Source organism: Pipistrellus hanaki (assembly GCF_964339955.1).
Source record: "Pipistrellus hanaki genome assembly, chromosome: 2".
Lineage (NCBI taxonomy): Eukaryota > Metazoa > Chordata > Mammalia > Chiroptera > Vespertilionidae > Pipistrellus > Pipistrellus hanaki.
In genome coordinates this window covers 184,294,898-184,322,313 of record NC_140504.1, presented here as the reverse complement: position 1 = coordinate 184,322,313, position 27,416 = coordinate 184,294,898, and the positions used below count along the sequence as shown (strand labels likewise).

Genomic DNA, 27,416 nt, shown 5'->3' with positions numbered 1-27,416 from the left:
CCTCTGGCTGCTTCAGCAGGCACTTTCCTTTACATCCTCCAAACGGTCTCCCTTGGCCTCCAGGCTGACCTTGACCCTGAGTGTGGTAACTGTTTACCGTTCTGCCGCCTGGGCAGGACCAGCCTACAGGAGAGATCAGTGTGTGTGTGTGCAAAAATCAATACATGACTTGGTTCTTTTACAAAAACAACCATCAGCATATATGAGCCACCCCAGACCTCTATCTGCAGCATGCCCTCCCAGGGCCTGACGCTGGGTTAGTATACTCACCCATGCTGCTCCATCAAACGAAGGAATGGGACCCAGTGGGATGCAGGGTTCAAATCCTGACCCTGCCATCCGGCTGTGTGACCTTGGGCAGGTGTCGGAGCCTCTCGGCGTCTTTGTTTCCTCTTTTATAAAGTGGGAATGATCACGCTCCTGCTCTGCCTCGGGAGGATCGCATTAGATGATGCATGTGAAACACCAGCATTCGTCAATTCTGCGCCCTTCTCCCCCGCCATGAGCTTGGAAATAAAACTGCCCTCTGAGTCTTAAGCCAGTAAAATCCACGCTTCAGGAGGAGAAGAGCCAGGTGGGGGAGTGAATGAGGCGAGAGATGGTTTCGTAAACGACTGAAGGGTTTTGCGAACCGTGGGAACTGCAATCAAGGTGACCCGCCCGCCTGTAATCTCGGGAGGCAGGGCGAGGGTGTGATTGAAATGGAGAAAACAGAGGCCTAATCAATTGCATTGTGCTCTATCTGGAGGGGACAGAAGGCTGCACAGAAAGGGGGTGCCAGGGAGGGTTTGTTCACTGCACCGGAGGGAGGGGCAGGGAACCAAGAGATACACGATTCCAGGCTCGGGGGCCTCTGGTCTCTGCTGAGCAGCGAGGGCCTGGGGAGCTCCCCGGGGCTCACTGCCCTGCTGGGCCTTCATTTAAGCTCAGTGGGCCTCCTGGGACCAGGCAGAGTCCCATCCTCAGACAGAAATATTTTGGTCCCAGGAAAAGACTATAGAGACCCAGAACACTGATTCTGAAGTCAGAGGGTCTGGTTCAAGCCCCTGTAACCTACCACTTATGTCCTGTAACCACTGGCTTCACCGTGCCTCCGTTTCCCGATTAAGGAAACGAAGGTGCGACAGCCTTCCGCTCACAGGGCTCTGTGAGGCTTACATGGCGGCATGCACTGAATGCACTGAGCAGGCTGCCTAGCATATAGTGAGCAATTAGCAAAAAGTATAACAAAGAGCCAATACCGGTTTGGCTCAGTGGATAGAGCGTCGCCCTGCGGACTGAAAGGTCCCAGGTTCTATTCCGGTCAAGGGCATGTATCTTAGTTGCGGGCACATCCCCAAAAAGGGGTGTGCAGGAGGCAGCTGACAGATGTTTCTAGCTCTCTATCCCTCTCTCTTCCTCTCTGTAAAAAATCAATTTTATATATATATATATATATATATTTTTTTTTAAGTATAACAAACAGAGCTAGCATGTATTGAGCATTGTATAGCCATTTCGCAGATAAGGAAACGGAGGTTTGGAGAGGTTAATAACTTACGAAAATCACACGGCTGGCGAGTGGTGGAGGCAAGACTCACCCCAGGCAGTATAGCTCTTGAGCTGTGCTCTTATCTGCTTACTCCAAGGCAGACGGAAACATGGGGACTCTGGCTTATACGTCAGGCTCTTGTGAGTTTGGTTGGTTGAAAAGGCCTCAGGAAGCCCAGGCACCTGAGAGTCTGGGTGTGCAGAGTCACGGCTCCCACTTCTGTGGTCCCCTCGCTCAGCCATCACGTGGCCTCTCTCCCTGTGATGGCGCCCATCCAGCTGCCCCTCGCCCAGGGCGGGACACAGGGAACGCTCCATCTGCGTTGGCCACTTGGTCCCCTTTTCTTTGGGCCACTCAACTTGGGTTTCCAGGAAACCTTTCTACCAACATCTAGAGGGAGACGGACCTTCCCAACATCCACCTGGGGCCGATACGATTTATTCCCCAAAGTCCAGAGGCAGCGAGGTCTGGTAGAAAGATCACGGGCCTTAGTGCAAGAGCAGGGTTCAAATCCCAGCTCTGACACATACAGCTGTGCAACCCATGACCTCCGTGTCCTCATCACAGAACCAGACCCGGGACTAGACGAAGTGGATGTACACACACCTGGCATTCAGCAGACACGTAATGAGTGAGTGATTGTGATTATATCTCTCCGGGACAAGGACTGGTCTTGCTCGCGTTGGTATTCCTGAAATCCTGCCTGGCAAAGGGCCGTCACACGCTGGATGCTCTGTAACTGTTTGCCAGTCACAGCGGTGATTCTAGGCCCCCAGCCTCTTGCCCCGTCCCCCCTCTTAGTCAGCCAGGGGGTCAGCACTTCCCTGACGGGAGAGGTGGGAGTCCTTACTTCCGGTCCCCTTATTTCCACATGGTGCACGTCAGCGGCCAGAGTGTCTCGAAGGGGAACTGGGGATGGGACAATTCCTCACTGCACATGTGCCTGGCGGGTCGCTTAGCACCTTCAATCCCTGCCCACTCCATGACAGGAGGCCCCAGTCATCACCACAAACAAAACTGCCCCCAAACCTCTCCCCAGCCCCCTAGGGTGCAGAGCTGCCCAGTGAGACCCAGTGAAACCACATCAGTAATGAAGTTGACATTTTGATCTCTCGCTGCCTGTCTTCTGTATCACTCTCTCAACGTGTCCTAGACTCAACGGGGACGAGCATCAGGACTGTTGGGTGTCCTAAAACACCCCTCGGTGCACCCTGTGCTGATCAGGACTACGGGTACTCCCTCTTCCCAGCAGCCAAAGCAGCCCCACTCACCTCCCACCGACCATCCTCCCTCCCAAAGGAAGGGGTCTTCTTAGCGCACAGATTCACATTGTCATTTTTCTTATTTACAAAATCCACACACACACATGACGCGGGGGGGGGGGGGGGGGCGCGTGTAAGCCCTCAGCAATCCTCTCCCTCAATCTGGGCCTTGGACCCAGTCCTGGACTACAGGGTACATCCAACCGGAAAGGGATCCGGCAAAGGGTTTCCCTCTCTTGGTAGCTTACAGACACGGGAGATTGATAGGACGGAGTTGAATTCTGGGGTCCTGGGCCAGGGTGGGATGGCAGGGCAGGAATGCAGGGATGGGAGGCAAGGGGAAGGATATAGTTTTATAAATAACTGGACAAGGTCTGCGCATTTCCTTTTGGGGGGGGGGGGGCGTAAGGAGACTAGAGGCATAGAGGGTCCTAAATTGGAGGGAGACAGAGTGCCTGGGCCACACGGGGTAAAGGATAATCTCTGAGCCTCGGTTTGTCTGTCTTTAAAATGGGTAGATTGTCCTCCATGGTGTCAGAGCAGCCTGTTTGCTCTGACAGGCTGGGACTCTAAGCCTGGGGGCTTTGGGACCGAATCCCTGGGGCTTGAGAAGGGCTGGCGGGCACCCCCAGAGGCGGCAGACGCCCACACCGGCTATGTCTGGTCCCCGGGCTGGTACTGGGGCTCTGTGGAGGTGAAGTAGTCCTCCAGGAAGGACTGCAGGTACTCGAAGGTAGGCCTCTCCTCTGGGTCCAGGCGCCAGGTCTGCAGCATGATCTCGTACAGGGACACCGGGCAGCCCGGGGGGCACGTCATGTGGTAGCCATGCTCCACCTGATCCAGCACTTCCCGGTTGTTCATGCCTAGAGGGGGGGCTCCATCAGCCAGGGGCCCCGTCTCCCCCAGAGCGGCAGCAGGAGGAGATCCTTCCCCGCGACCCCGTCCCCACCTCCCCGTCCCCAACGCCCGTCCCCACCGCCCCGTCCCACCGCCCGTCCCCCCGCCCGTCCCCCCGCCCGTCCCACCGCCCGTCCCACCGCCCGTCCCACCGCCCGTCCCACCGCCCCGTCCCCCCGCCCGTCCCACCGCCCGTCCCACCGCCCGTCCCACCGCCCGTCCCCACCGCCCGTCCCACCGCCCCATCCCACCGCCCGTCCCACCGCCCGTCCCACCGCCCGTCCCACCGCCCGTCCCACCGCCCCATCCCCACCGCCCGTCCCACCGCCCGTCCCACCGCCCGTCCCACCGCCCGTCCCCCCGCCCGTCCCACCGCCCGTCCCACCGCCCGTCCCACCGCCCCGTCCCCCCGCCCGTCCCACCGCCCCGTCCCCCCGCCCCATCCCACCGCCCGTCCCCCCGCCCGTCCCCACCGCCCGTCCCACCGCCCCATCCCCCCGCCCGTCCCACCGCCCGTCCCACCGCCCGTCCCACCGCCCGTCCCCACCGCCCGTCCCACCGCCCGTCCCACCGCCCGTCCCCACCGCCCGTCCCACCGCCCGTCCCACCGCCCGTCCCACCGCCCCGTCCCCCCGCCCGTCCCACCGCCCGTCCCACCGCCCGTCCCACCGCCCGTCCCCACCGCCCGTCCCACCGCCCGTCCCCACCGCCCGTCCCACCGCCCGTCCCACCGCCCGTCCCACCGCCCCATCCCCACCGCCCGTCCCACCGCCCGTCCCACCGCCCGTCCCCACCGCCCGTCCCACCGCCCGTCCCACCGCCCGTCCCACCGCCCGTCCCCACCGCCCGTCCCACCGCCCGTCCCACCGCCCGTCCCACCGCCCGTCCCACCGCCCGTCCCACCGCCCCATCCCCACCGCCCGTCCCCACCGCCCCGTCCCACCGCCCGTCCCACCGCCCGTCCCACCGCCCGTCCCACCGCCCGTCCCACCGCCCCATCCCCACCGCCCGTCCCCACCGCCCGTCCCACCGCCCGTCCCACCGCCCCGTCCCCCCGCCCGTCCCACCGCCCGTCCCCCCGCCCGTCCCACCGCCCGTCCCCCCGCCCGTCCCCCCACCCGTCCCACCGCCCCGTCCCCACCGCCCCGTCCCACCGCCCGTCCCCCCGCCCGTCCCCCCGCCCGTCCCCCCGCCCGTCCCACCGCCCGTCCCACCGCCCCGTCCCACCGCCCGTCCCACCGCCCCGTCCCCACCGCCCGTCCCACCGCCCGTCCCACCGCCCGTCCCACCGCCCGTCCCCAGGGACCTGGGTAAGGCACGCGGCCCTTGCTGATGAGCTCAGTGAGCAGGATTCCGAAGGACCACACGTCTGACTTGATGGTGAATCTGCCGTACAGGGCCGCCTCCGGGGCTGTCCACTTGATGGGAAACTTGGCGCCTGGAGAGGTTGGAGGAGAAGGGGCCATTAGTGAGGGGGACCCCTGGGAACAGCTGGATGGAAAGAATGGTGTCTCGCCCTAGCCGGTTTGGCTCAGCAGATAGAGTGTCAGACTGTGGACTGAAGGGTCCCGGGTTTGGTTCTGGTCAAGGGCACATGCCCAGGTTGTGGGCTCGATCCCCAGTAAGGGGCGTGCAGGAGGCAGCTCAGGGTAGATTCTGGTCAAGGGCATATGCCCAGGTTGCGGGCTCGATGCCCAGTAAGGGGCGTGCAGGAGGCAGCTCAGGGTAGATTCTGGTCAAGGGCACATGCCCAGGTTGTGGGCTCGATGCCCAGTAAGGGGCGTGCAGGAGGCAGCTCAGGGCACAAATAGGGACCCCGCCTGGAAGAGGATGCCCTTCCGTTGCAGGCTGCACTCACACGCACGCTCACGCAGGCAGAGGCGAAGCAGACACGCCCATTCCCCTCACATGCACAGCTTTGGGAAGAGAGGGAGCCAGAGGACCAGGAGAAGACCCACGAAGACATGGGGAGAAGGTGCAAACCACACAGACAGTGGCCTAAGCCTGGGAATGCATGTTTTCGCATCCGTGTTATAAGAAACGGTGTGAACAAATGGACATTGTTCGAGGACCTGCAGTACAGCCTTCCCTGTATGCCAGGTGCTGTCTTAAGTGACTTACATGCATGAACCCATTTAAGCCCCACAGAAACCCCTGGAGCTACACGCTATTGTCCATGTTGCACAGATAAGGCAAAGGGGACAGACCACACAGTTCACAGGCGGTTAGGACTCAAACCCAGGCGTTCTGGCTACAGAGCTCATGCTATGATGCTTAGTGTCTCTCACTTGAGAATTCTGGCAGTACTTGACACATAGTAGGTCCTTGATGAATCGTTGTTGACTTACTATTATCTGAATATTTTCGTTTTACAGATGAGAAAACACAGCCCCCAGAGCTTAGGTGGCTGGCCCAAGGCCACGTGGCTGGTAAGTGGAAGAGCTTGGATTTGAACGCAGTTACCTCTTACACTTCATTGGGCTGGGCAGGGGAAGGGTTCCGGAGTATGCGAGGCCCTGAGGGGGGTGAGGCAGGCACCTTGCTGGGGGTTGTACTCGTCATCCTCGATGAGCCGGGCCAGCCCGAAGTCAGCGATCTTGCACACCAGCCGCTCCCCGACGAGGATGTTCGCCGCCCGCAGGTCCCGGTGGATGTAGTTCATGCGCTCCATGTAGGCCATGCCCTCCGCCACCTGGGGGCCGAGGGGTGGAGAGATGGGAACACCACGGCCGTGTGACGGATCATCAGGAAAACCAACTTCGCAAGGCACTGGCTCGGGGGCAGCCGGCACTCTGCCTCAGTTGGCACAGCTGATGTGGTGGGTGGGGCTGCAAGTCCAGGGGAGGCTGTGTTTAAGGGCACAGGGCTTATGGGCACAGGATCTGTGGAAGGTTAGTAGGAGGGGGCTCTGGGAATGAAGGCTGCTGTCCCAGTTTACCTGGGCTGCCATGTCCACCAACTGGGGCAGCGTCAAATCATGGCCCTCTCGGTCCTTGAGGAACTCCAGCAAGCTACCTGGGGAGAGGAACGCAGAAAATCAGCAGCAAGACCCTACCGCCTGCTCCAGGCCAGCCTTTCTCCCTCGGCCCCACCCCTGTCCAGAACTCATCTCCTAACCTACAGCTCCATCCCCTCCTCCCAGCCCACTCGTGTAGACCGGCCCCCATTCAAGATCCCTCCAGGCCCCTCAACCCTTCACACATCTCACCGGATCCCCTCCACAGATAGCTTGACTCTGCCCACATCTCTCTTCTCTTCCTACGTCACCCCTAGACATACCACTCTCAGACTCCGTCCCAGACCCTACCTCATCGCGATCCCGCCTTCCCTGGCCCCAAACCCAACCACCAGCTGACCACCCCTCTCGCCAGAGGCCCCGGCCCCACTCCCAACCCCACCTGGTCCAGCCTGGCCCCGTCCCCACTCCCAGACCCCACCTGGTCTGGCCTGGCCCCGCCCCCAGCCCCCACCTGTCTATCTGGCCCCGCCCCCACTCCCAGACCCCACCTGGTCTGGCCTGGCCCTGCCCCCAGTCCCGCCCCCACTTGGTCCAGCCTGGCCCCGCCCACACTCCCAGCCCCCACCTATCTTACTGGCCCCACCCCCACCCCAGCAGTCACGTGGCTTCACTTCTCAGTGCTTGCTCTGGGACTCTCCACCTGGTCCATCCTCCCATCCCAGATCGCTACCCAAGTCCCCCTCCCAGACACTCACCTTAACTTCACCCCAAACCCCGCCCGGCCCCGCCCGGCCCCGCCCGGACCGCGCTCACCGTTGCACATGAACTCGGTCACGATGTAGATGGGCTCCTCGGACACCACGGCGTACAGCTGCACCAGCTTGTCGTGCCGCAGCAGCTTCATGACCTGCGCCTCCTCCAGGAAGGCCTTGGGGGACATGGTGCCCGGCTTCAGCGTCTTCACCGCCACCTTCGTGCTGCCGTTCCACGTGCCTGCGGGCACCGGGGCTCGTCAGGACCGTCAGGCCGGCTCCCCGCCCGCCCTCGCCCGGCCCCGGACCCCCGGGGACCCCGGACCCCGTACCCAGCCACACGTCCCCGAAGCAGCCGGTGCCCAGCCGGCGCTCCAGCGAGATGGAGCTGCGGCTGATCTCCCAGGCGTCCTTGGCCAGGCCCAGCGTCTGCGGCCGCATGGTCGTGCAGGCCGCGGTGAGCAGGTGGCACAGCCCGTCGTTCACCTCTGGGGAGCGGGGGTCGGAGGTCACCGAAGGGCTAGAACGGCCCTCAGTCCTCAGCCCAGCTCAGTCCCCCAGACCAGTTAGAAGGAGCTAGGCCACAGGTGAGGTCCCAGGCCAGGGCAGAAGGCAACGCGGCCCACTGAGCCGGTGGACATGTTGGTGCCCAGAGAAGGAGGCGGCACCAAGAGGGTGAGGTGACCCCTGCAAGGATCAGGGTACCCCTGGCAGGTGGCCTCCAGCTGGGCTCCGAGAGGAAGGTGGGATTCTGCCGGTGGAAATGGAGTGGACAATTCCACGCAAAGATGTGGACGTGGCCCTCGTCCCCTCCCTAATCAACCAAAGCAGAAACCTGAGCATCATGCCCCCTTCCCCTTCGCCCTGCAGGCATCCTCCAAGTCAGTGCTATTCTGCCTCCTCCCCGGCTCAGACCCTGGGCACTCCCTCGCTCTGGTATGAGCGGCCTCAGCCTGTTTCCTCTGGAATCCCACAGAGCAGCCTGCTGGGTGAGAGCCTGGATTGGGTTCTAGTCCTGGCCTGCCACGCCCGCTCTGGAGACCCTCCTCTGGGCCTCGGCCTCGTGGCTTGGGGCAGGGTCTGCAGCCCGGGCAGCCCCATGGGCCCGCCTCACCCATGTAGTGCTGCACCAGCTCCTGCACCGACTCAAACTGGGCCCTCGCCGTGATGTAGTAGCCACCGGTGTCCAGCTTGCGGATCTTGTAATGCTTCACATGATCGCCTCTGGCCTGGTCCCAGTCCCGGATGGACAGAGAGAAGGCACCTGTTGGGAAGGATCACCTTCTGGCCTGCCCCAGTCTGGAAGCAGGAAGAGGCCCACAAGCCTGGGGACGCTGGAGTTGGAAGGCCATACACCCCTTGAACCCAGTCCCAGTCTTGGCCCCGACCCAAGCCCCCCCTCCTCCTAGCCCCACCCACCCTCCTACCCCACCCCCTTGCTTTTAGCCCCACCAACGCTCCTAGCCCCACCCTGGTGGCTAGGCTGTCCTGATCAGGGCCAGCCATTTCACAGCCCCCACCTTTGGTTGTCTCACTCTCCCGAATGAGAAAGGCTCCCCGGGGGTTGCCAGCGGAGAGCAGCTGCCTCTCAGAATCCTTCCTTCCCATCTTTCCAAAGTACCACCTGTAGGGAAGGGCCGGCAAGAGTCAGCTACACACCTAGTTCAACCCTCAGTCAGCCTCCTGGGAAAAGCCACCTCACAAGCCAAGCTGCAGTGTCCTCATCCCATCCCTGAGAGGGGCTCACCCACCTGCTTCACCACCTGGGCAAGGGGGTCACAGAAAAGCCCAGCCATTAGTGGGCACCTACTGTGTGCCAAGCCTTCCAAGGTGCCCACTAACGGCTGGGCTTCTCCTCTCCACTCTCTGGGCTTCTCTAGAATTAAAATTGCTAGAACCCCAGTCACCAGCGGCCTCATCAGGGTGCCACCAGCCCATTAGCCCATCTCATTACCGCTCCTCTAGAAGTTCATTTTACAGGTGAGGAACTTGAGGCTGGGAGAGGCGCCGTGACCTCCCGTGAGGCCTGCAATGAGCTGTATGTGAAACCTTTTGCAGCCCACCCTCGTTCTTTTCACACCACCCCGGCAACCTCTCAGCTCCCTCTCTCCACACCCACCCCACACCCACCCACACCCACCGGAAATCCCCTTCCTCCTCTGGCTTCCAGAACGACACTCTTTCCTGCTTCCCTTCCCCTCTTTCTGACTGCTCCTGCCTGGGTCTTCGGCCACTTTTCCTCCACTCGCTTACATTTGAATATTGTTCTAAGTCTCAACTTCAACGTTAGACCTCGAGCATGGCTGCTCTCTCTTGGATATTCTTCGGGGACTGAATTGTAGCTTCAAACCAACTGTGAAGGTATACTGGGGAGATGAAATGACCACAGGTGCCATGGAAGAATAAGATGTTATTCGGTCACAAAATTGGCCCGTGACCATCTTGGGCTCAATTAAAAGGAGCATCGTTTTCAAATCAAGGCAGATGGCAGACTCTGGGAACTCTAAAATTGTCATCCCACACCTGGGTTCTGGGCACATTTTGGGGATCGGGGGAAGCCATTGGCCAAGGAAATGTCCAGGAGGGTAGGCAGGAAGGAGAAGGAAGAACTGTAGAAGGACTGTGTAGACCAGACACATTTCCAAGTTTTTTGAGAGCCCCGCCCCCACCCATACCCATGACATTAGCTATTCCTTAATAATTAATGTAAGAACAACAGCGCTTATTTTGTGTCAGGCTCTGCTTTCATACATACATGCATTCATTTAATTCTTATAACAAGGTCGTGAACGAAGTGCTATTATTAACTCCCATTAGACAGATGTGGAAACTGAGATACCTTGTGGCTAAGCAACCTGACCAAAGCCACAGGCTCTAAAAGCTGTGTTTCCAGAATAGGAACCCGAGCCGTCCGCTCTGGGGCCTGCACTCTTAACCACCACGCTGTCTTCGCAGCGACCCTGCACGGAGGGCCTCTGCCCCCGAGCTGTGGACGCAGGCATGAACCCCATGAACTGCTCATCTTCTGCGTCATCACCCCTCCTCTTCTCCACGCCTCCTACCACCTTCACAGACCAAGTCCTCACTCCGCTTGAGCTCTGGACCCTGTCCACGCCCCTCTGCTCAGAACCCCTCTTTCCCGCCAACCTCTACATATGCCTACATTTCTTCCTTCCCCAGAGGAAACTGTTCTAAGCCCTATCTTTGTTTTGTTATTCTTATTGAGCTCAGGAAGGGGGTGGCGGGGGGGGGGGGGGGAAGAAGAGAAGAGAGAGAGAGAGAGAGAGAGAGGGAGGAACATCAGTGATGAGAGAGAATCATTGATCGGCTACCTCCCACATGTCTCCACTGGGGAACAAGCCCACAACCCAGGCACATGCCCTGATGGGGAATCGAACCATGACCTCCTGGTTCGTAGACGGATGCCATGCGGGCCGGGCTAAGCCCTATCTTGCCATCAACATTCTGCTCCACTTCTCACCTTCTCTTCTCTTGAAAAGGCACTTCACACTTGGGGCTCCACTTCCTCACTTCCTACTCCCAGCTCTGCAGTCTGGCCTCTGCCCCACTTCACACAGAGATGTCTCACAAAGGTCACCCCCATTGCCAAACCCAGTGGAAGCCTCTGGTACTCATTTCTCTTGTTTCCCGAAACCTCTCCTCCACGCTCTGGCTGCTCTGACGTGGCCTGGCCTGGTTTTCCAGCGGCTCCTTCCCCGTCCCTCTTCCTTCAGCTTTAATTATCATCTTCACTCTGAAGATTCCCAAAGTTCCACCCCAGCCCCAGGAGTGCCAAGAGCCACAGCAAACAAAGGAAGAGCCTAGTGCCAACTAGAAGATGCCCCTTGCTCTGGGCCAAGTTGGGGCTTGGCTTGGCATGGGCTCGACACCTCTCATGCAAAGTACAACCAATCCACATTGGCGGTCTCCTCCACTGGGTGTTCCCAGCCTTGAAACTTAACCCAAGTCCACCCTAGACACCGGCCCGCTCCTACGTTCCCCTTTCAGCAAATGGCACCATCGCCCACCCAATGTCTCAAGAAGCCTGGGCCACCCTTGACTCCTCTCACTCTCCACGTCCCAGTGGCAAATCAGCCCCCAAGTCCTGCTGCCTCTCCCTCTGCTGTCTCTCTAATCTGTCCTTTTCATATGTGCGTGCAGATTTAAGTATGAGCCTCAGTTTCCTCACTTGTGAAATGGAGATGATAGTAATGTTAACAGTGTGAGAAGCAATCAGGTAGGCACCTATAACAGTATCTCAAGTATATAAAGGTATTCTGTGAATGACTCCCTGCCTCCTTAATAGAATTAATTCTAAGCATTTGTTTAGCAGTTTGCAATTTTTTTTTAAAGCCCATGCACTGTTGTCATCACTGAGAGCCAAGACTTAGAAATGCTCAGCAAACGCAGCCAGACGATCTGGGTTCAAAGACCAGCTCCACCTACGTACCAGCTATGTGAACTTAGGGCAGGATATGTTGTTGTTGTTGTTGTTAATCCTCACCTGAGGATGTTTTTCCATTGGTTTTTAGGGAGAGTGGAAGAGAGAGGGAAAGAGAGAGAGAGAGAAATATTGATGGGAGAGAAACACATCGATTGGGTGCCCCCTGCACGTGCCCTCACCAGGGCCTAAGAGGAGCCTGCAACTGAGATACGTGCCCCTGACTGGAATCGAACTTGGGACCCTTTGGTCCCCAGGCCGATGCTCTTTTCACTGAGCCAAACAGGCTAGGGCTTGGGCAGGATATTTAACTTCTCTGTGCCTTAGTTTCCTCGTTTGTAAAACAGAATAATATTAATTCCTAACTCCATTAATACACAGAAAACACTTTGAATAGTGCCCAGAACATAGTACATGCTACATAAGTATCATCTGTTATTATCATAATTATTATCTTTTATTCTCACAGTGACCTTACAGAATTATAGATAAGGAGATCGTGTGTAGCTGTGGCTTGCCCAAGAGATGACCTAGAGTTTGACCTCCAGAATACTATTCTGATCTCCTCTCAACCCCTACTCACTCTTCAGCCTGGATGGAGTCCACGGGGGCCACATAGTTGCTGGGGATGTAGCCGGTTTGTCCAGAGCTGAGGGACCGAGCCTCCCACCAGTCGCCTTCACTGCAGGCACAGAAAAGGGGGTGTCAGCGGCAACCTGGGGCCAGGCAGGGCCACAAAGGCTCAGGAGGAGACTGGACCTGCCAACCCCTGACCTTGGACTCCCCCCACCCCGGGCTTTTGTCTGTTCTGCCCCCAGCCACGACAGCTGTCCCAGGAGGCTGTTCCCTGAGGGAGGAAAGTGTTTGGGCACATCTGGGCCTTCTGACTCTCTCCTCCGGCTCCAGCGCCGGCTGGGGCTTGGGTAGGCCATGGGACAGCTAACTAGGTCACTTCCCCGCTGAGTCCACCCCCAGTGGCCACACATTTCCTTCTGGATAAAGTGCAGACTCCTCCACGGGGCGTTTGAAGCCTTGGAGATATGCTCCCACCCACCCCTCCAGCCCCTGCTCTCTGTTCAGCACCTCAGACTCTATGATCCCCCTGGGCCAGTGGTCGGCAAACTCACTAGCCCACAGAGCCAAATATCAACAGCACAGCGATTGAAATTTCTTTTGAGAGCCACATTTTTTAAAACTTAAACTTCTTCTAACGCCACTTCTTCAAAATAGACTCGCCCAGGCCGAGGTATTTTGTGGAAGAGCCACCCTCAAGGGGCCCAAGAGCCTCCTGTGGCTCAAGAGCCGCTGTTTGCTGACCACAGACCTACGCCAAACCACTTGGTAGTTTCCAGAAGTCATTGTTTATTCTCATTCTCTCTCTTCTTTTCTCACCTCTCCCTTGAAGGTCTATTCATTTCTCTAGTCTCAACTTAGAAATCTCCTCCTCCAGGATGCCTGCTCTGCCCACCACCACCCTGGAGACAGTGTTTGGTATTCTTTCTGTGCCCATGTTCCTCATGGTCCCCTCGCATAGCAGCAATCACCCAGGGCTGTTACTGCCATGCGTCTGTGTCTCCAGCGAAGCTGGAGATTTCTGAGGACAGGAGCAGGCAGAGTCCCTCTGTGGGTCCTGCTCCCAGCCCAGGCCGTGCCCTGCGCTGAGCGGCCCGGTCACTTACGTGTTGTTCAGGATGTGGAACTTCTCGCCCTTGGTGAAGGTGAGGTCATCTTCCGTCCGGGCCTCGTAGTCGTACAGAGCAATGAACAGGGTCACCCCGGGCCCTGGAGAGGCAGGGCTACTCAGAAGGGCAGGGCACAGGATGGGGGCACCAAGAAGCTGCACCCCTAGAGTCCTGATCCCCACCGTTGTGCCTGCTTCCCAGAGGCCTCTGGAGCCCCATGGATTCCCAGTTCAGGCTTCCCCTCTTGGGTTCAGCACACACACCTTCAAGCCCATCCCTCCCAACCTGGGAAGTCGCCAGGCGATCACCAATTCCTCCCCCTCCCCTCCAAGATTTCCCTTTTGCAGGGTGGCAGGGGTCCCTCTCTCAGACTGGGACAGAGCTATGTTTCCCCCTCAGACGGGGGTCCCTGAGGGTAGAGCTGCACGTGTTTCCTTAGCGTGCACGTCGAAAGCCGGGCTGCGTTTCCCGTGCCAGACTGGAGGCTCCCAAGGCCACGTCCACACCTGCTCGCCTCCGGCTCCTGAGCTCACCTGTGATGGCCCTGATGGTGCCCCCATCCAGGAAGGCGGGGCTGGTGGGCTGCTGGGAGAAGTTGTTGTAGTTGGGGATGTGGCCCAAGGAAGACATAGGCCGGGCCTGAGTAGGGTCCGGGCCATAGCGGTCCGAAGCCCCGCAGCTCCTGAAGTCCCCTTCCAGGCCAACGTCCCCCTTGGGCCCTGGCTCCACCTCCTTGCAAAACACACAGCCCATTCCAGGTGCCCTGCTAAAAAACGGGGCATGCCTCACTCAGGGGCCCCTGCAGTGAGGCCACCAATGCACCTACGCACGTGTGCGTGTGTTCACGTACACACACACGTGCACACCACCAGGTCCAGCCGCCTCGCCGAAGACTCTGTCACAAGCATGCAGCTTTCCCTCTCGGGTCTGGAGTAGGGGCTCCCCCGTCGTGAGGGATGGAGGTGGGCAGGGCTGCCCCTGGATCTAACGACCAGCTGCCTTCGTGTGTTTGCGGAGAGAATGTGTATTCTCAGTGGGGCTACTTTTCTGCTTCCAAATGTTGCTGTGCTTATTTATATATTTTCGCCTCCTATTGCTTCAGTATTTCGTGTTTCTGTGACTCCCTCAGAGCGCTTGCGTGTGTCCTCTGTGCCTCGAAGTATTTGTGAGTGTGTTTGCAGGTTTGCATCTGTGTACGCAGCCTTTTGTGAACGTCTGTGGATGTAAGTGCATGTACCTCTCCGTGTATGTATGGCTGTGTGTGCTCGTGTTTTGTGAGTGTGCACATATGTATGTGTTTCTTGCGTGAGTGTGTGCCTGTGTGTGTGTGTGTGTGTGTGTTCCTGTGCATGCAGGTCTGTGTGAGTAGGTGCCTCTGTGTCGTTACCGTGTGCACAGCCCTGTGTGGGAGTATATGTGCTTGTCTGTGTGTGCGGCTCTGTGGAAGTAGGTGTGTGCATGTGTGTGTGTCTCTGTGTGTGTGCATGTTAAGCATGGATATGTGCTTGTGAGTGAGTGTGTGTGTGTGTGAGGGCTGTGTGCCTGCACCTGGAGATTCCCTGCAGAGGGGATCAAGGCCATTTCCTGTCTCAGGTCCAGCCTCTGGCTTCTCAAGCTGCCTCATTCTGGCTCCCCCATCTGTTACCTAGCAACAGGGCCCTTGTAGGAGGAGGGGTCTGTGAGGAGTTGTGGGGCCCAGGAAGGCCAACCTGCCCGAGTTCCCAGCCCTCGAAGCGGATGAGTCTTGGGGAAAGGCTCCTGAGTATGCGGAGTCGTCAGTCCCCTCCCTCCGCACTCACCCCTCAGGCCCCTACTCCTCGTCAGTGGGGCTGCAGCATGGTCCTTGGGAGGGGCCAGAGACCTGAGGGAGACAGAAGGACGTGGAAGATGAAGGTTCTGCCAATGTTCCTGCCAGCCAGCTGCTCGCTCCTGCCTCTGCAGGAAGCCAGAAGGCCTGGCTCTGCCCCCGCATGACCTCCGCCTTCATTTTCCTTCCCGCTGCCCCTGGCACACCCACACATTCACCCTCACACAGACACACCACCCACACTGACTCTCACACTCAGATCCACTGATACACCAACATACCACCTCACAGTCACACACACACACACACACACACCAGCAACACTCACACACACACACACCAGCAACACACACACACACACACACACACACACACACACCAGCAACACACACACACACACCAGCAACACTCACACACACACACACACACTCAGAGCATGCACTTGCAACACACCAACTCAAGCTAACTCTTACACACACACACACACACACACACACACACACACGCTGCCTCTCAAGTAAACAGACTCAGATACTTGGACACTCATATTGTAGTGTTAGATCCATTCCTCTAATTGGATTTATATCAAGTCAGCTCAGCTCCTTCTCTGCTGCCTCACTGTCTCCTAAAAACCGTCTCCTTCCCTGGAAGCTGCCTCTCCTCACAGCCCAGGCGGGTGCCCCCGCAGCGGCTACAGGCCACAGTGGTGGCAGAGCAAAGGTGGACACCTACCTCAGAGCCGGCTCCCAGCCCCCTCCCCCACCGAGGAAGTACCGCGTCAGAAGCCAGGCCACGGTCCCCCGGGGAGCCCACCAGCTGCCCAGCCTTTCCTGGTAACTGTCCCCCAGCAAGAGGCTAGCAGGCCATTGAGCAAGGCTCCCCACGCCCCACAGAAACTCGGGCATTGCGACACCCAGAGAGGAACTGCTGGGGGGAGCACTCAGTTTCCTAAGATGCGAGAGGAATGGAGAGTTTCGGGGTGGGGCCAACAGTAAACACTGATCTCCCCGGGGGGCCCGAGGGGCCCTGCTTGGCTTTTCTCAACCCCCAAACCCAGTTCCTCTTATGGGTCCTGCCCCTCCTACCACGCAACACTCACCTCTTCCAGGAAGCCCTCCTGGATCCGCCAGGTCCAGCTGCCCAGGCAATGACTGTCACATCAGTGCCCTGGTCCCCACCCCGGTCCTACCACCCCCTCACCCTTCACTGTAACTGTCCTCCTGTGGAAGGGGAGGTGGAGGGGCTGACACCCACATGGGGAACTGTGAGGCGGGCTGTGGTGAGAAACCTAAAATAGCCCCTGCTCACCAGGCCATTGCAGAGGTCTGCACCCCAGGACCCTCCCCCTGGGGAGAAACCGTGGTGTCTGAAAGGCTCAGGACTCTGCAGGGCTGGGTGGGGCCAGGGAGGGAATGGAGCCGGAGGGCATCCAGGGATTGCAGGCGCCGAGGGGACAGATGGGGGACGATGAAAACAGAGGTCACAGGATGACCTTTTCACCGGAAGACACGTGTTATCTCAGACAGCACCCAGGGCCGATACCCAGAGTCACACACCTCTCCCGACACATTTTCACACACACACACACACACACACTACCTCAGCTGCACACGGCACCTCCTGCAGAGACTCAGCTCCTCTGTGCAGATTCACACACACACACACACTCACGGACACATACATACCCACACCCCCATATACACATACCTCCAACCCTCACCCATCTACACCTACACACACACACACACACACACACACACACACACAGCCTCTCCACAAGCATTGCATGTGTAGAATTCACAGCTCTATGTGCCAGCCACTGCATTCAACAGTTTACATATATTGCCTCATGTTATTCTTTCAACAACCTCATGAGGTGAGTATTATAACTGATAAGGCAACTGAGGCCCAGAGGCTCAGAAACTTGCCCAGGCTCACACCGTTGATTTATCCTGGCATTGGGCTCCAGAATCAGAGCCACATTTTCCTATTGCCTGGCCACAGACCTGGACAATGACAGCCATTCCTACAGGCATGCGCAGATGCATGGAGCCATCAGAGGGACACACAGCCCTTCCAGATGTCAGACCCACACAAACTCCCTTATGTGGAAAGAGACAAACACAGCTCTGGCCAACGGGTCATGGGTTCGATTCCCTGTCAAGGGCATGTACCTGGGTTGCAAGTTCTCCACCCCAACCATGTGGGAGGCAACCCATTGATGTGGCTCTCTCACACTGGTATTTCTCTCCTCTCCCACCCTCCCCACTCCTTTCTCTTTTCTACCCTTCCCCCTTCCTTCCAAAAATATATCAAAGACACAAACGTATACAACCTCTTGAGTCCCCACATAGTTACCACCATGATTTTAAATCAGCCTCAGGGGAGCCCACATTCTGCATGTCTGGAATGGGGCAGGGAGCAGGAACTGTCAGCACGAAGGAGGCAGAGGGCTCGTGGGCTGAGGAAGAGCCGTGGCGGATCCGACACCAGGGGCAAAGGCAGCATGGCCGTCTCTCAGGGCTTGGCCCTCTAACCCAAAGGGGACCAGGGCCCGGGGCTCAGCCTGACCCTCTGAGCACCAGTATGTGGAGGGGGTGGAGGATGTGGGGTGAGGGTGTGGGGCACCGGGTGTGGCGCCTGCATGGCCCAAGGCAGTGAGTGGGCCCCCGCTGAATGTGACCACACTCACATGGCTGTCTCAGAAGGAGGAGATGGGGAGAAAGAAAAAAAAGAAAAGAAAAGGTAGAGACAGAGATTGGGAGACACAGAAAGACCTAAATGCAGACAGAGACAAAGAGAAGCCCAGTGTGAGGTGCTGGTACACTGACTCTTAAAGGAAGGAAAATTAAAAAAGAAGGAAAAAAAAGCCCTGATTTTAGCATTTGCTGATTTCCATGGTGTAAATATTCCCACCATGGCTGATTGCAGGTCACTGAAGTGACTTCCTGAACGCGGGGCTGGAAAGAGATTCGCAGAATCAGCTCCCCAGAGCCAGTACTCGTGGGCTCCAGCACTTCGCTGCCAGAAGAAACAAAGAGAAACAGAGACAGGAATGAAAAGCAGTGAGACAGCGACAGAAAAGGGAAAGGGGCCTTTGGAAAGCAGCCTGGCTGACTCCCTGGAAGTCTGGGAGGCAGTGACGATCCGTTTGAAAATGCGCCTTTTCTGAACACCCACTCAGTGCCTGGTGTGGATCCAAGCAATCCCCATGCATGACCTCACTGAGTGACCCTAGGAAGTGGGTTTTATTATCCTCCCATTCCCCCCCGCCCCGTTTTTCAGCGAGGGACTCGATTCTGTTCGCAAATATGCCTCTTGAACATCTGCTTGACAGGAGTCGGTAACCAGAGGCCCATCTGGATCAGAATCAGGTTGTGGGTGTCAGAGCTGAGGTCTGACCTTCAGCACTTCCTCTGTGTGGCCCAACCCAACTCCGGAACCCGGAATGAAGGCCCTAAGCCCTCCGAACCTGGCTCTGCACCTGTGCCTCCTGCGCGGTCCTTGGGAAGCTTGAGGAAACGTGCCTCTGGCCGGCGCAGTGGCTCAGTGAGGCTGAGAACCACAGGCTTCCAAGCAGGAGTGCTCCCGGACCATTCATCAGGCCGCTCCCCGCCCCATCTCCTGTGCAGCCGGGAAGTGACTTGCTCGAGGTCAAGCAGCCAGACAGGGGATTCGAAGCCAGGGCCATGAATTCAGGCCCAGAGTTCTGTTCCTAGAACCGTGGCCGTGTTCTCCAAAGAATGAGCAGGACAACGTCATCCTTCCTTCCCAGCCCCTGGCCGGCTGAGCATGCCACCCCCTGCCATATCACAAGGCAGCTGGCCACCCAGCCCGGAGCCTGCATCCCCCCACCACCCCTACTCCTGAGCTACACAGTCTTTCTTTTTTCTAAAAATATATTTTATTGATTTTTTACAGAGAGGAAGAGAGAGGGATAGAGAGCTGGAAACATCGATGAGAGAGAATCATCGATCAGCTGCCTCTTGCACACCCCCCACTGGGGATGTTCCTGCAACCAAGGTACATGCCCTTGACAGGAATCAAACCCGGGACCCTTCAGTCCACAGGCCAACGCTGTATCCACTGAGCCAAACCGGTTTCAGCTGCACAATCTTTCTTGAGGGCCACGCTTCCCAAAGCCACGTCAGGGCTTTGATACAGACCCAGGATGTCCTGGTCCCCCTGCCACCTCACGCAGCCCCTGCCAGTGTCTGTAGGATCTGGAGACAAGTTTAGGGGCAAATTCTACCTGGCATGACAACAACCTTGAGACACTGGGCAAGTCAGTTCACCTTCCTGAGCAGCAGTTCCTTTGCCTAGAACCGTGGTCGGCAAACTGCCGCTTGAGAGCCACATGCGGCTCTTTGGCCCCTTGAGTTTTTAGCAAAGGCCAGCTTAGGACTCCCCTAATTAACTTAATAACAATGTACCTACCTATATAGTTTAAGTTTAAAAAATTTGGCTCTCAAAAGGAAGTTCAATCGTTGTACTGTTGATATTTGGCTCTGTTGACTAAAGAGTTTGCTGACCACTGGCCTAGAAAATAGGAATAGAAATCAATACCTCAGGCCCCACCGGTTTGGCTCAGTGGATAGAGCATCGGCCTGCGGACTGAAAGGTCCCGGGTTCGATTACGCTCAAGGGCATGTACCTTGGTTGCGGGCACATCCCCAAGTAGGAGGTGCGCAGGAGGCAACTGATTGATGTTTCTCTCTCTTTCATCGATGTTTCTAACTATCTCTCCCTCTCCCTTCCTCTCTGTAAAAAAAATCAATAATATATATATATATATATATATATATATATATATATATATATATATGAAAGAAATCGCTACCTCTGGAGGTTGTTTCTGAACATCAAGTGAGGTCAAGCCCCTGCAGCACCCCCAGGGCTGAGGGAGGAGGAGCAGAGCTGATGAGAGAGAGAGGTTCCCAGGGGGAGGGGGGCACTGAGCTGGCACAGCTGCGGGGGGGGGGGGGGGGGGGGGATTTCACCAAAAGGGAACTGGGCCTTTGGGCAGCAGCCGGAAACCACCATCCTGCAAGAGTTCCGGCTTCTCCTCAGGGCTCCGGGCTCCGGGCTCCGGGCTCTCAGCCCCACGGCACCCCACTTGTCTCCAGTCACCAAGACCCCACCCCCTGGCTTGCATCCCTCACTGGTACCCTCCACCCCGCCTGCTCCAGTGCCCTTCCTGAGCCCCATCTCCCCTCTCACTGAACCTCCAGCCATCTCACCCCAGCTCTCTCTGAGCCTTAACCATCCTCCACCCGTGAGCAGCCAGGGGCGGGGAAGACACACCGCAATCTGAGGCCACTGCCGGGTGTGGGGAGAACGGCCGGGGAGGATGGGGTGGCGAGGGGCGGGGAACCTAAACCTATCTCTGCTCCCCTGGCTTTACCCTCCGCGTGGTCCTGCGGCCTCAGCTGACCTTTTCCACTTCTTGTGGGTGAAAGTGGTTTCTCTCTGCTGCTGAAAACACACCCGCCAGCCTCTGGCGCGGGGTCTTCGGGGACCCAGGTTCCTGGGTGGCTCGGAGGACTGAGTCTACACTCCGCAGTGTGGCCAGGCGGGAAGCCCGCTCTCCAGCCAGCGGGAAAGGCCCTGGTTCTGAGCCCCCTCCAGCCCCTCAAGGTCGGCCACTTCCCTTTCCAGTCAGCCCCAGGTGGCTGCAGAGAGCACCGGATAGCCGCGCATATGCTTACATGCTGATGCTCATTCACTCAAAGCCGGGACCCTACACACTCACACACACACACACTCTCTCTCACACACACACACACACACACACACACTCTCTCTCTCTAACATACACACTCACACACACACACTCTCACACACACACACACACACACACTCTCTCTCTCACACACACACACACACACACACACTCTCTCTCTCTAACATACACACTCACACACACACACTCTCACACACACACACACACACACACACTATCTAACATACACACTCACACACACACACACACTCTCACACACACACACACTCACACACACACACACACACTCTCTAACATACACACTCACACACACACACTCACACACACACACACACACTCTCTCTCTAACATACACACACACACACTCAAACACACACAAACACGCTCACACACACATATGCTCACACTCACGCTCACACACACACATACACACATGCTCACACACACACACTTACACACACACACTCTCACACACACTCTCTCACACACACACGCTCACACACACACCCACTCTTACACACTCACACACACACTCTCAAACACACACACTCACACACACACATGCTCACACACACACACTCTCACACACTCTCACACACACACACACACTCTCACACACACGCTCACACACACGCAACACACACACACTCACACACACACTCACACACACGCTCACACACACACGCTCACACACACACACGCTCACACATTCACACACACACACACTCACACTCACACACACGCCATGCTCACACACACACACTCACAAACACACTCACACACTCACACACACACTCACACACACGCTCACACACTCACACACACACTCACACACACACTCAAACACACACAAACACACTCATACACATACACACATACACACGCTCACACCCTCATGCCCACCCTCACACACACACACACACACTCACAAACACACTCAAACACACACACACAAACACGCTCACACACACACTCACATGCTCACACCCTCATGCCCACCCTCACACACACACACACACACACATGCTCACATGCTCACACCCTCATGCCCACCCTCACACACACACACACACACACACACACTCACATGCTCACACCCTCATGCCCACCCTCACACACACACACACACTCACAAACACACTCAAACACACACACACAAACACGCTCACACACACACTCACATGCTCACACCCTCATGCCCACCCTCACACACACACACACACACACACACACACACACACACACACCGTGGGGATCGGGAGCCAGCCATGAAGCCCGTGAGGCCCCAGCCTTCTTCCCCCCTCCCCCGAACACATTCCAGAGGGGCAAGTTGGTTCAGCTTCCTGAGCTGCGGTTTCTCTGCCCAGAAAATAGGGCTAGACATCGGGATTCGGTAGGGATGAGGGGGGACTCCGACCTCAGCTCTGGCTACTTCCTTCACCCCATCAGGGACAAGACCCCCTGGACTCGGTCCCTCACGCTGGCCCTGTCAGTCACTGACCCCAAACCGCCATCCTGAGTCTGGGAGGCGGCACGGAGCCTGCTCTCCCAGCACAGCCACAGACGGAAGGAGCCAAGGACCGGGATGGGGGTTGGGGACAGATCCCACACATTCACTTACTGGTTGGATGCCAGCTCCGTGCTGGTCCCTGAGGCCCTGCCAGGCTTTGGGCGCCCTGCATGCTTTTGAGAAGGGGAGGGGAGGGCTGCCCAGGTCAGTGACCAGTGACTCTTAACCGCTCCGGGACACTCTTAACCGCTCCGCACCTGATCCTCCCGACTGGGAGGGGGCGGGAGGGAGGTGGGGGCTGGTGCGGGCAGAGGTGGATTCTGAAATATAGTGGCAACCATACTTTGGTAAAAACTGCTGTTTGAATTTTAACCCTGCTAAGTCTGGCTCTTGCATCTGATTAAAACACTGGGTACTTACCTCAGCTTCCAGGCGGAGACCTGGAGGCTGAGGCAGTTTTCCTGTGCCTGGGACCAGGAACTACAGGAGATTGATTCCCACTGACTCAGTAGCTTCAGGGGTAGAAACTGTAGATAACCTGAGTCTAACCGCTGAGCTCTGCTTCTGTACTATCTGCTTTCGCAAGATAGGGCCACATTCCAGTGTCCAGCAGGATGTGACTGGGAACCGACCCTGCGGGCTGTCCCCAGTCTTTAGAATTTAGTCTTTAGGATTTAGAATTTAGAACAAAGGAAAATTCCTGTGGATTGAACCTTTAAAAGGGACTGCCTACCCCTGAAGCGTGCAGTCGTGTGAGACCACCTGCGTGTGGTGCTCTCACGGCTGTCCTGGCCAGTTCAATAAATCCGTGCCTGCCTTTTTTAATTAATCATCATCCTCTGGTGGTCTTATTTAGAACCCAGATTTTGATCCCACAACAGTTTCCCCTTTAATTCAAATGAGGAACACGAGGCCCAGAGAAGCCTCATAACCAGCGTAAAGTCACCCAGCAATCAAGGCCCAGTCTGGTCACGTCCCAGAAACGGCGGATCACCCACCAGGGTCCCTGAACACCGTTCACCATCATCTCCCTCCTCTGTCCGCAGCCTCCCCGTCCTCCCCGGACTGCGGACCCCAACAGGGGCAGAGCCCTGGTTGCTGTGGCTCAGGTGGTTGGACCCTTTCCCGTGTATCACAAGGTGGCGGGTTCGATTCCGATCGTGGCACATACCGGGTTGCGGTTTCAATCGCCGGGCGGGTACCAGAGGCAACACATAGATCATAGATATCTCTCTCTCTCTCTCTCTCTCTCTCTCTCTCTCTCTCTCTCTCTCTCTCCCTCTATATCTCCCCCCTACCCTCCTCTGTCTCCGTCTCCGTCTCCTTTTTCTCTCTTTCAACTCAGTGAAAGGAAAACACGGGAGCGAAGCGGGAGCAGCGCGGCTGGAGGGCACCCTCGGGCGGGCTGGCCGGGCCCCCGCCCGCGTCGCCATGGAGACGGCCCCGCCCGCGCCCGCCATCAAAGGCAGGATTTCCGTCGGGGCGGCCCGAGGCCGGCAATTCCCGGATCCCGGAGGAGCGGACGGACCGCCACCTCGGCCAGGCCGCCGGGCGGGAGGGCCGGGAGCCGCCCCGAGGGCGGGGACTTCCCCAGGAAGCGCCACACCTCCGCGCCGGGAGCCCGACACCCAGGCCGCCCCCCGGGGGGGGGGGGGTCCCGGCTCCCGACGCCTCCGCTCCCCTCGGCCGCCGGCTTCGCCCCGACTCCTGCGAGGCCGGCGAGGGGACCGAGCGGCCCCCGGATGCACCGCGCCCTGCATCCTCAGAGACGGTCCCGATGCGCTCCCGCCAGCTCCTCCCCGGGGCCCCCCGGACCCCGGTCCCCGCCCCAAGCTCTCACTTTCCGGCCCCTCGGGTCCTCCCGGCGCGGCGCGGAGGCCCGCCGGTCCCTCCCCCGCGCGGCGCCTTCCACGTTCCACCAGCCGCCCCGACGGTTCCTTCCGTCCTCCCGCCGGAGCTTCGGGGACCCGCTCCCCCAGATTCCCGCCCCGCACCTGCTGTCAGGCTCACTCTTTTCCTCCCTCGGTCCTTTGGGGGGCGGCCCCTGGCCCTCAGCTCCTGGCTCTCAGCTGCCCCCCCTTCCTCCGGGGCCCCAGGGGGCGGCCCCGCAGCCCCCCAGCCGCACTGACGCGCCTACCTGGTCCCGGGAGACCTCCGGCGGAGCGGCCGGTGCGTGGGGCGCGCAGCCTGGGGTGTCGGGTGGGCGGGGGCGGGGAGCGGGCGCCGGCCGGACCGCCGCCCTCGGGCAGGAGGAAGCCGCTCGGACTTCTCCTATCGCAGCCGCGGCGGCCAGACGGCGGGGAGAGCTCCAGTCCCGCCCCGGCATCGAGCCCGCTGCCCGGCGGGGAGGGGCCCCCAGGTCCAGGCCCGCCCGCCCCCGCTCCCCGCCTCCCCCTGTCCCTGCACCCCAGCTCCCCTCCGCAGACCCCACCTTCCCCACAGCCTTCCCCACGGCCCCTCCGGAGGGGCCGGTTCCTCCTCCAGAAGCACCTGCTCTGTTAGGATCGCTGCATCGGAGGGGAAGAGGGGCTTTCCTGGGTCACCCCCACCCCCACCCCCTGCCAATACCTTTTGCAGCCGGGAGAGCTGAGGATCAGACCGGGACAGGCCTTACCCACATTCTCACCGCCAGCTGACTTCTGGCTACCGTCACAAGCATCATGGTCCCCAAGCCTTGCCATCCCTCCCTGACTGCCACCCATCCCCGGAACACGCAGCACCGTCTTAGGGTGTCACTGGTTCTGAGGATGTGGGGGGTGGAACACGTTTCCTCAAGGGCAAGGGCTGGGCCCGGCTCTCGTCAATGCCCCGGTGCCCGGCAGGGTCGGCACGGTCACAGGCTCTTGAGCATGGAAATGCGTGAGTTATCCAGGAACAGAGGAATCACAGGTGAACAGATAAAAGCCCAATGGACAGATAAATAAGCAGAGGTGAGAATGAAAACAGGAACTGGCCCGGGCAGGCAGGGTAACTTGGTTAGCGCGTCGTCCCAATACGCCGAGGTTTGGGGGTTGATCTGTGGTCAGGGCACATACCAGAAGCAGCCAATGAAAGCATAAGTAAGTGGAACAGCAAATTGATATTTTCTCTCTCTCCTTTCATTCTAAAATCAATAAAAAATAAGAAAGAATCAAAGAATAAATGAAGTTCGAGAATCAATGACTAAATAAGCAAATGGACAGAGGAACAACACTGCTTTTGCTTTAAAAATACAAACTGGGCTCAGCTGGCGTGGCCCAGTGGTTGAACATCAACCTATGAACCGGGACATCATGGTTCGATTCCCAGTCAGGGCACATGCCCCGGTTGCAGGCTCGATCTCCAATGTGGGGTATGCAGGAGGCAGCCAATCAATGATTCCTTCTCATCACTGATGTTTCTATCTCTCTCTCTCCTTCTTCCTTCCTGTCTTTCTAAAAAAAAAAAGAAAAGAAAAGAAAAAAAAATCAATTAAAACCTACATTTTTTTAATGTAGTGCAGTTAGTTGGGACCTAGTCCCAATGCACCAAGGTTGGGTATTCGTTCATTCCTGGGTCATGAGTGAGTCAATAGGTGGAACAACAAGAAATCAATGTTTCTCTCTCTCCCTCTTTCTTCCTCTCTCTAAAATTAATTAATTAATTAATTAATTAATTAATTAATTAGAACCCAATTGCTTAAAACTCTCTAATGACTTACCTCCCACTTTGCATAATAAAAATAAAATGAAATAATAAAAAAGAATAATAAAGTCCAAACACCTTGCCATGTCTTGTGTCCCTGCCCACCTCTCCAGTGCCACGGGGCCATCTTCCCTTTCAGCCACTGGAATCCTTTTCAGTGCCTAGAATACATTGAATGCTGGCCTCAAGGCCTTCTGTTCTGTTCCCTCATCCTAAGATACTGTTCCTTGCTCTTCACAGTCCTGGCTCCTTTCTATCCTTTGCCACCTCCTCTGAGAAGCCTTCCCTGACCATCCCAGCTAAGGAAGTCTGCCCATTCTTACTCTTGGCACTCAGTTTGTCTCCGTCACGGCAGTTGTCATAATCTAGAATTGTGTATTTTTCAGTTCACTGTTTATAGTCTCTGGATCTCTCCACCAGACCAGGGCTCTGACCTCAAGAAAGCTGGCATCACTCCGGACAGACATCCTGACTCTTATCTCTCCATTTAGAATAACCTGGTCGTTAGGAAGATGGAATCAGCCTCTTTCTAGCTCCACGACCCTGGACAACTGATTTTACCTTTCTGTGCCTCAGTTTCCTCACCTGTTAAAGTAGGGATGATAGTTGACCTCACTTCACAGGAGTCTTGGGAGAAATCAATGAGCTGCTAGACTAGTGCTTGGCACCTAGTGAGTGCCGTATAAGTGTTTGCTACCCTTCAGTCATTCAGCGAAACCTCAAGCCTTCCCTGTCAGGACTCCGTGCCAGGTTGGGTACTGGGGACTCAGACAGGAATCAGGTCCAGTCGTTGTCCTCGATGTGGCACTCACTCCCTTTCTGGTACAGGTGCTGGTGGGCACAGAGCAAAGAGGCCACAGGACAGGCCTCCACTACCTTTCCACCTCCATGCTTACATGCTCGTTTAAATCAACTTTAAGAACTGATACCAAAACCAAAAATCAAAGCCCGGCAAGCTGGCTGAAACCCCCCATCCATTTCCCATCTAGCCATTACTCTCCTGCTCTCACTTCTGTTTTTTGTTTTTCACATAAACACTACAGGCCTGGTGCACAGATTTGTGCACTGGTGGGGTCCCTCGGCCTGGCCTTCAGGGATTGGGCTGAAACTGGCAGTCCAACATCCCCTGAGGGGTCCTGGATTGCAAGAGGGTGCAGGCCAGGCTGAGG

General features: G+C 57.5%; 1 protein-coding gene across 11 annotated transcripts; it reads right to left on the bottom strand.

Annotated features, from left to right (window-relative positions):
* Positions 1 to 3,186: 3,186 nt before the first annotated feature.
* FGR (FGR proto-oncogene, Src family tyrosine kinase) lies at positions 3,187 to 25,225 on the bottom strand. Of its 11 annotated transcripts, none has more exons than XM_084874984.1 (13): positions 25,199 to 25,225; positions 15,324 to 15,385; positions 14,058 to 14,290; positions 13,522 to 13,624; positions 12,426 to 12,524; positions 8,922 to 9,025; positions 8,516 to 8,665; positions 7,734 to 7,889; positions 7,463 to 7,642; positions 6,629 to 6,705; positions 6,229 to 6,382; positions 4,997 to 5,128; positions 3,187 to 3,656 (listed from the first exon to the last, which is right to left on the bottom strand). In XM_084874984.1, the coding sequence occupies exons 3-13, from the start codon at positions 14,275 to 14,277 to the stop codon at positions 3,448 to 3,450; spliced, it is 1,584 nt and encodes a 527-aa protein (XP_084731110.1). In that variant the 5' UTR covers positions 14,278 to 14,290; positions 15,324 to 15,385; positions 25,199 to 25,225; the 3' UTR covers positions 3,187 to 3,447. The 11 variants fall into 11 exon arrangements, with proteins under 11 accessions (XP_084731110.1, XP_084731111.1, XP_084731102.1 ...); XM_084874985.1 differs by lacking the exon at positions 25,199 to 25,225 and adding an exon at positions 25,153 to 25,175; XM_084874976.1 differs by lacking the exon at positions 25,199 to 25,225 and adding an exon at positions 24,722 to 24,909.
* Between the last annotated feature and the right edge of the window lie 2,191 nt (positions 25,226 to 27,416).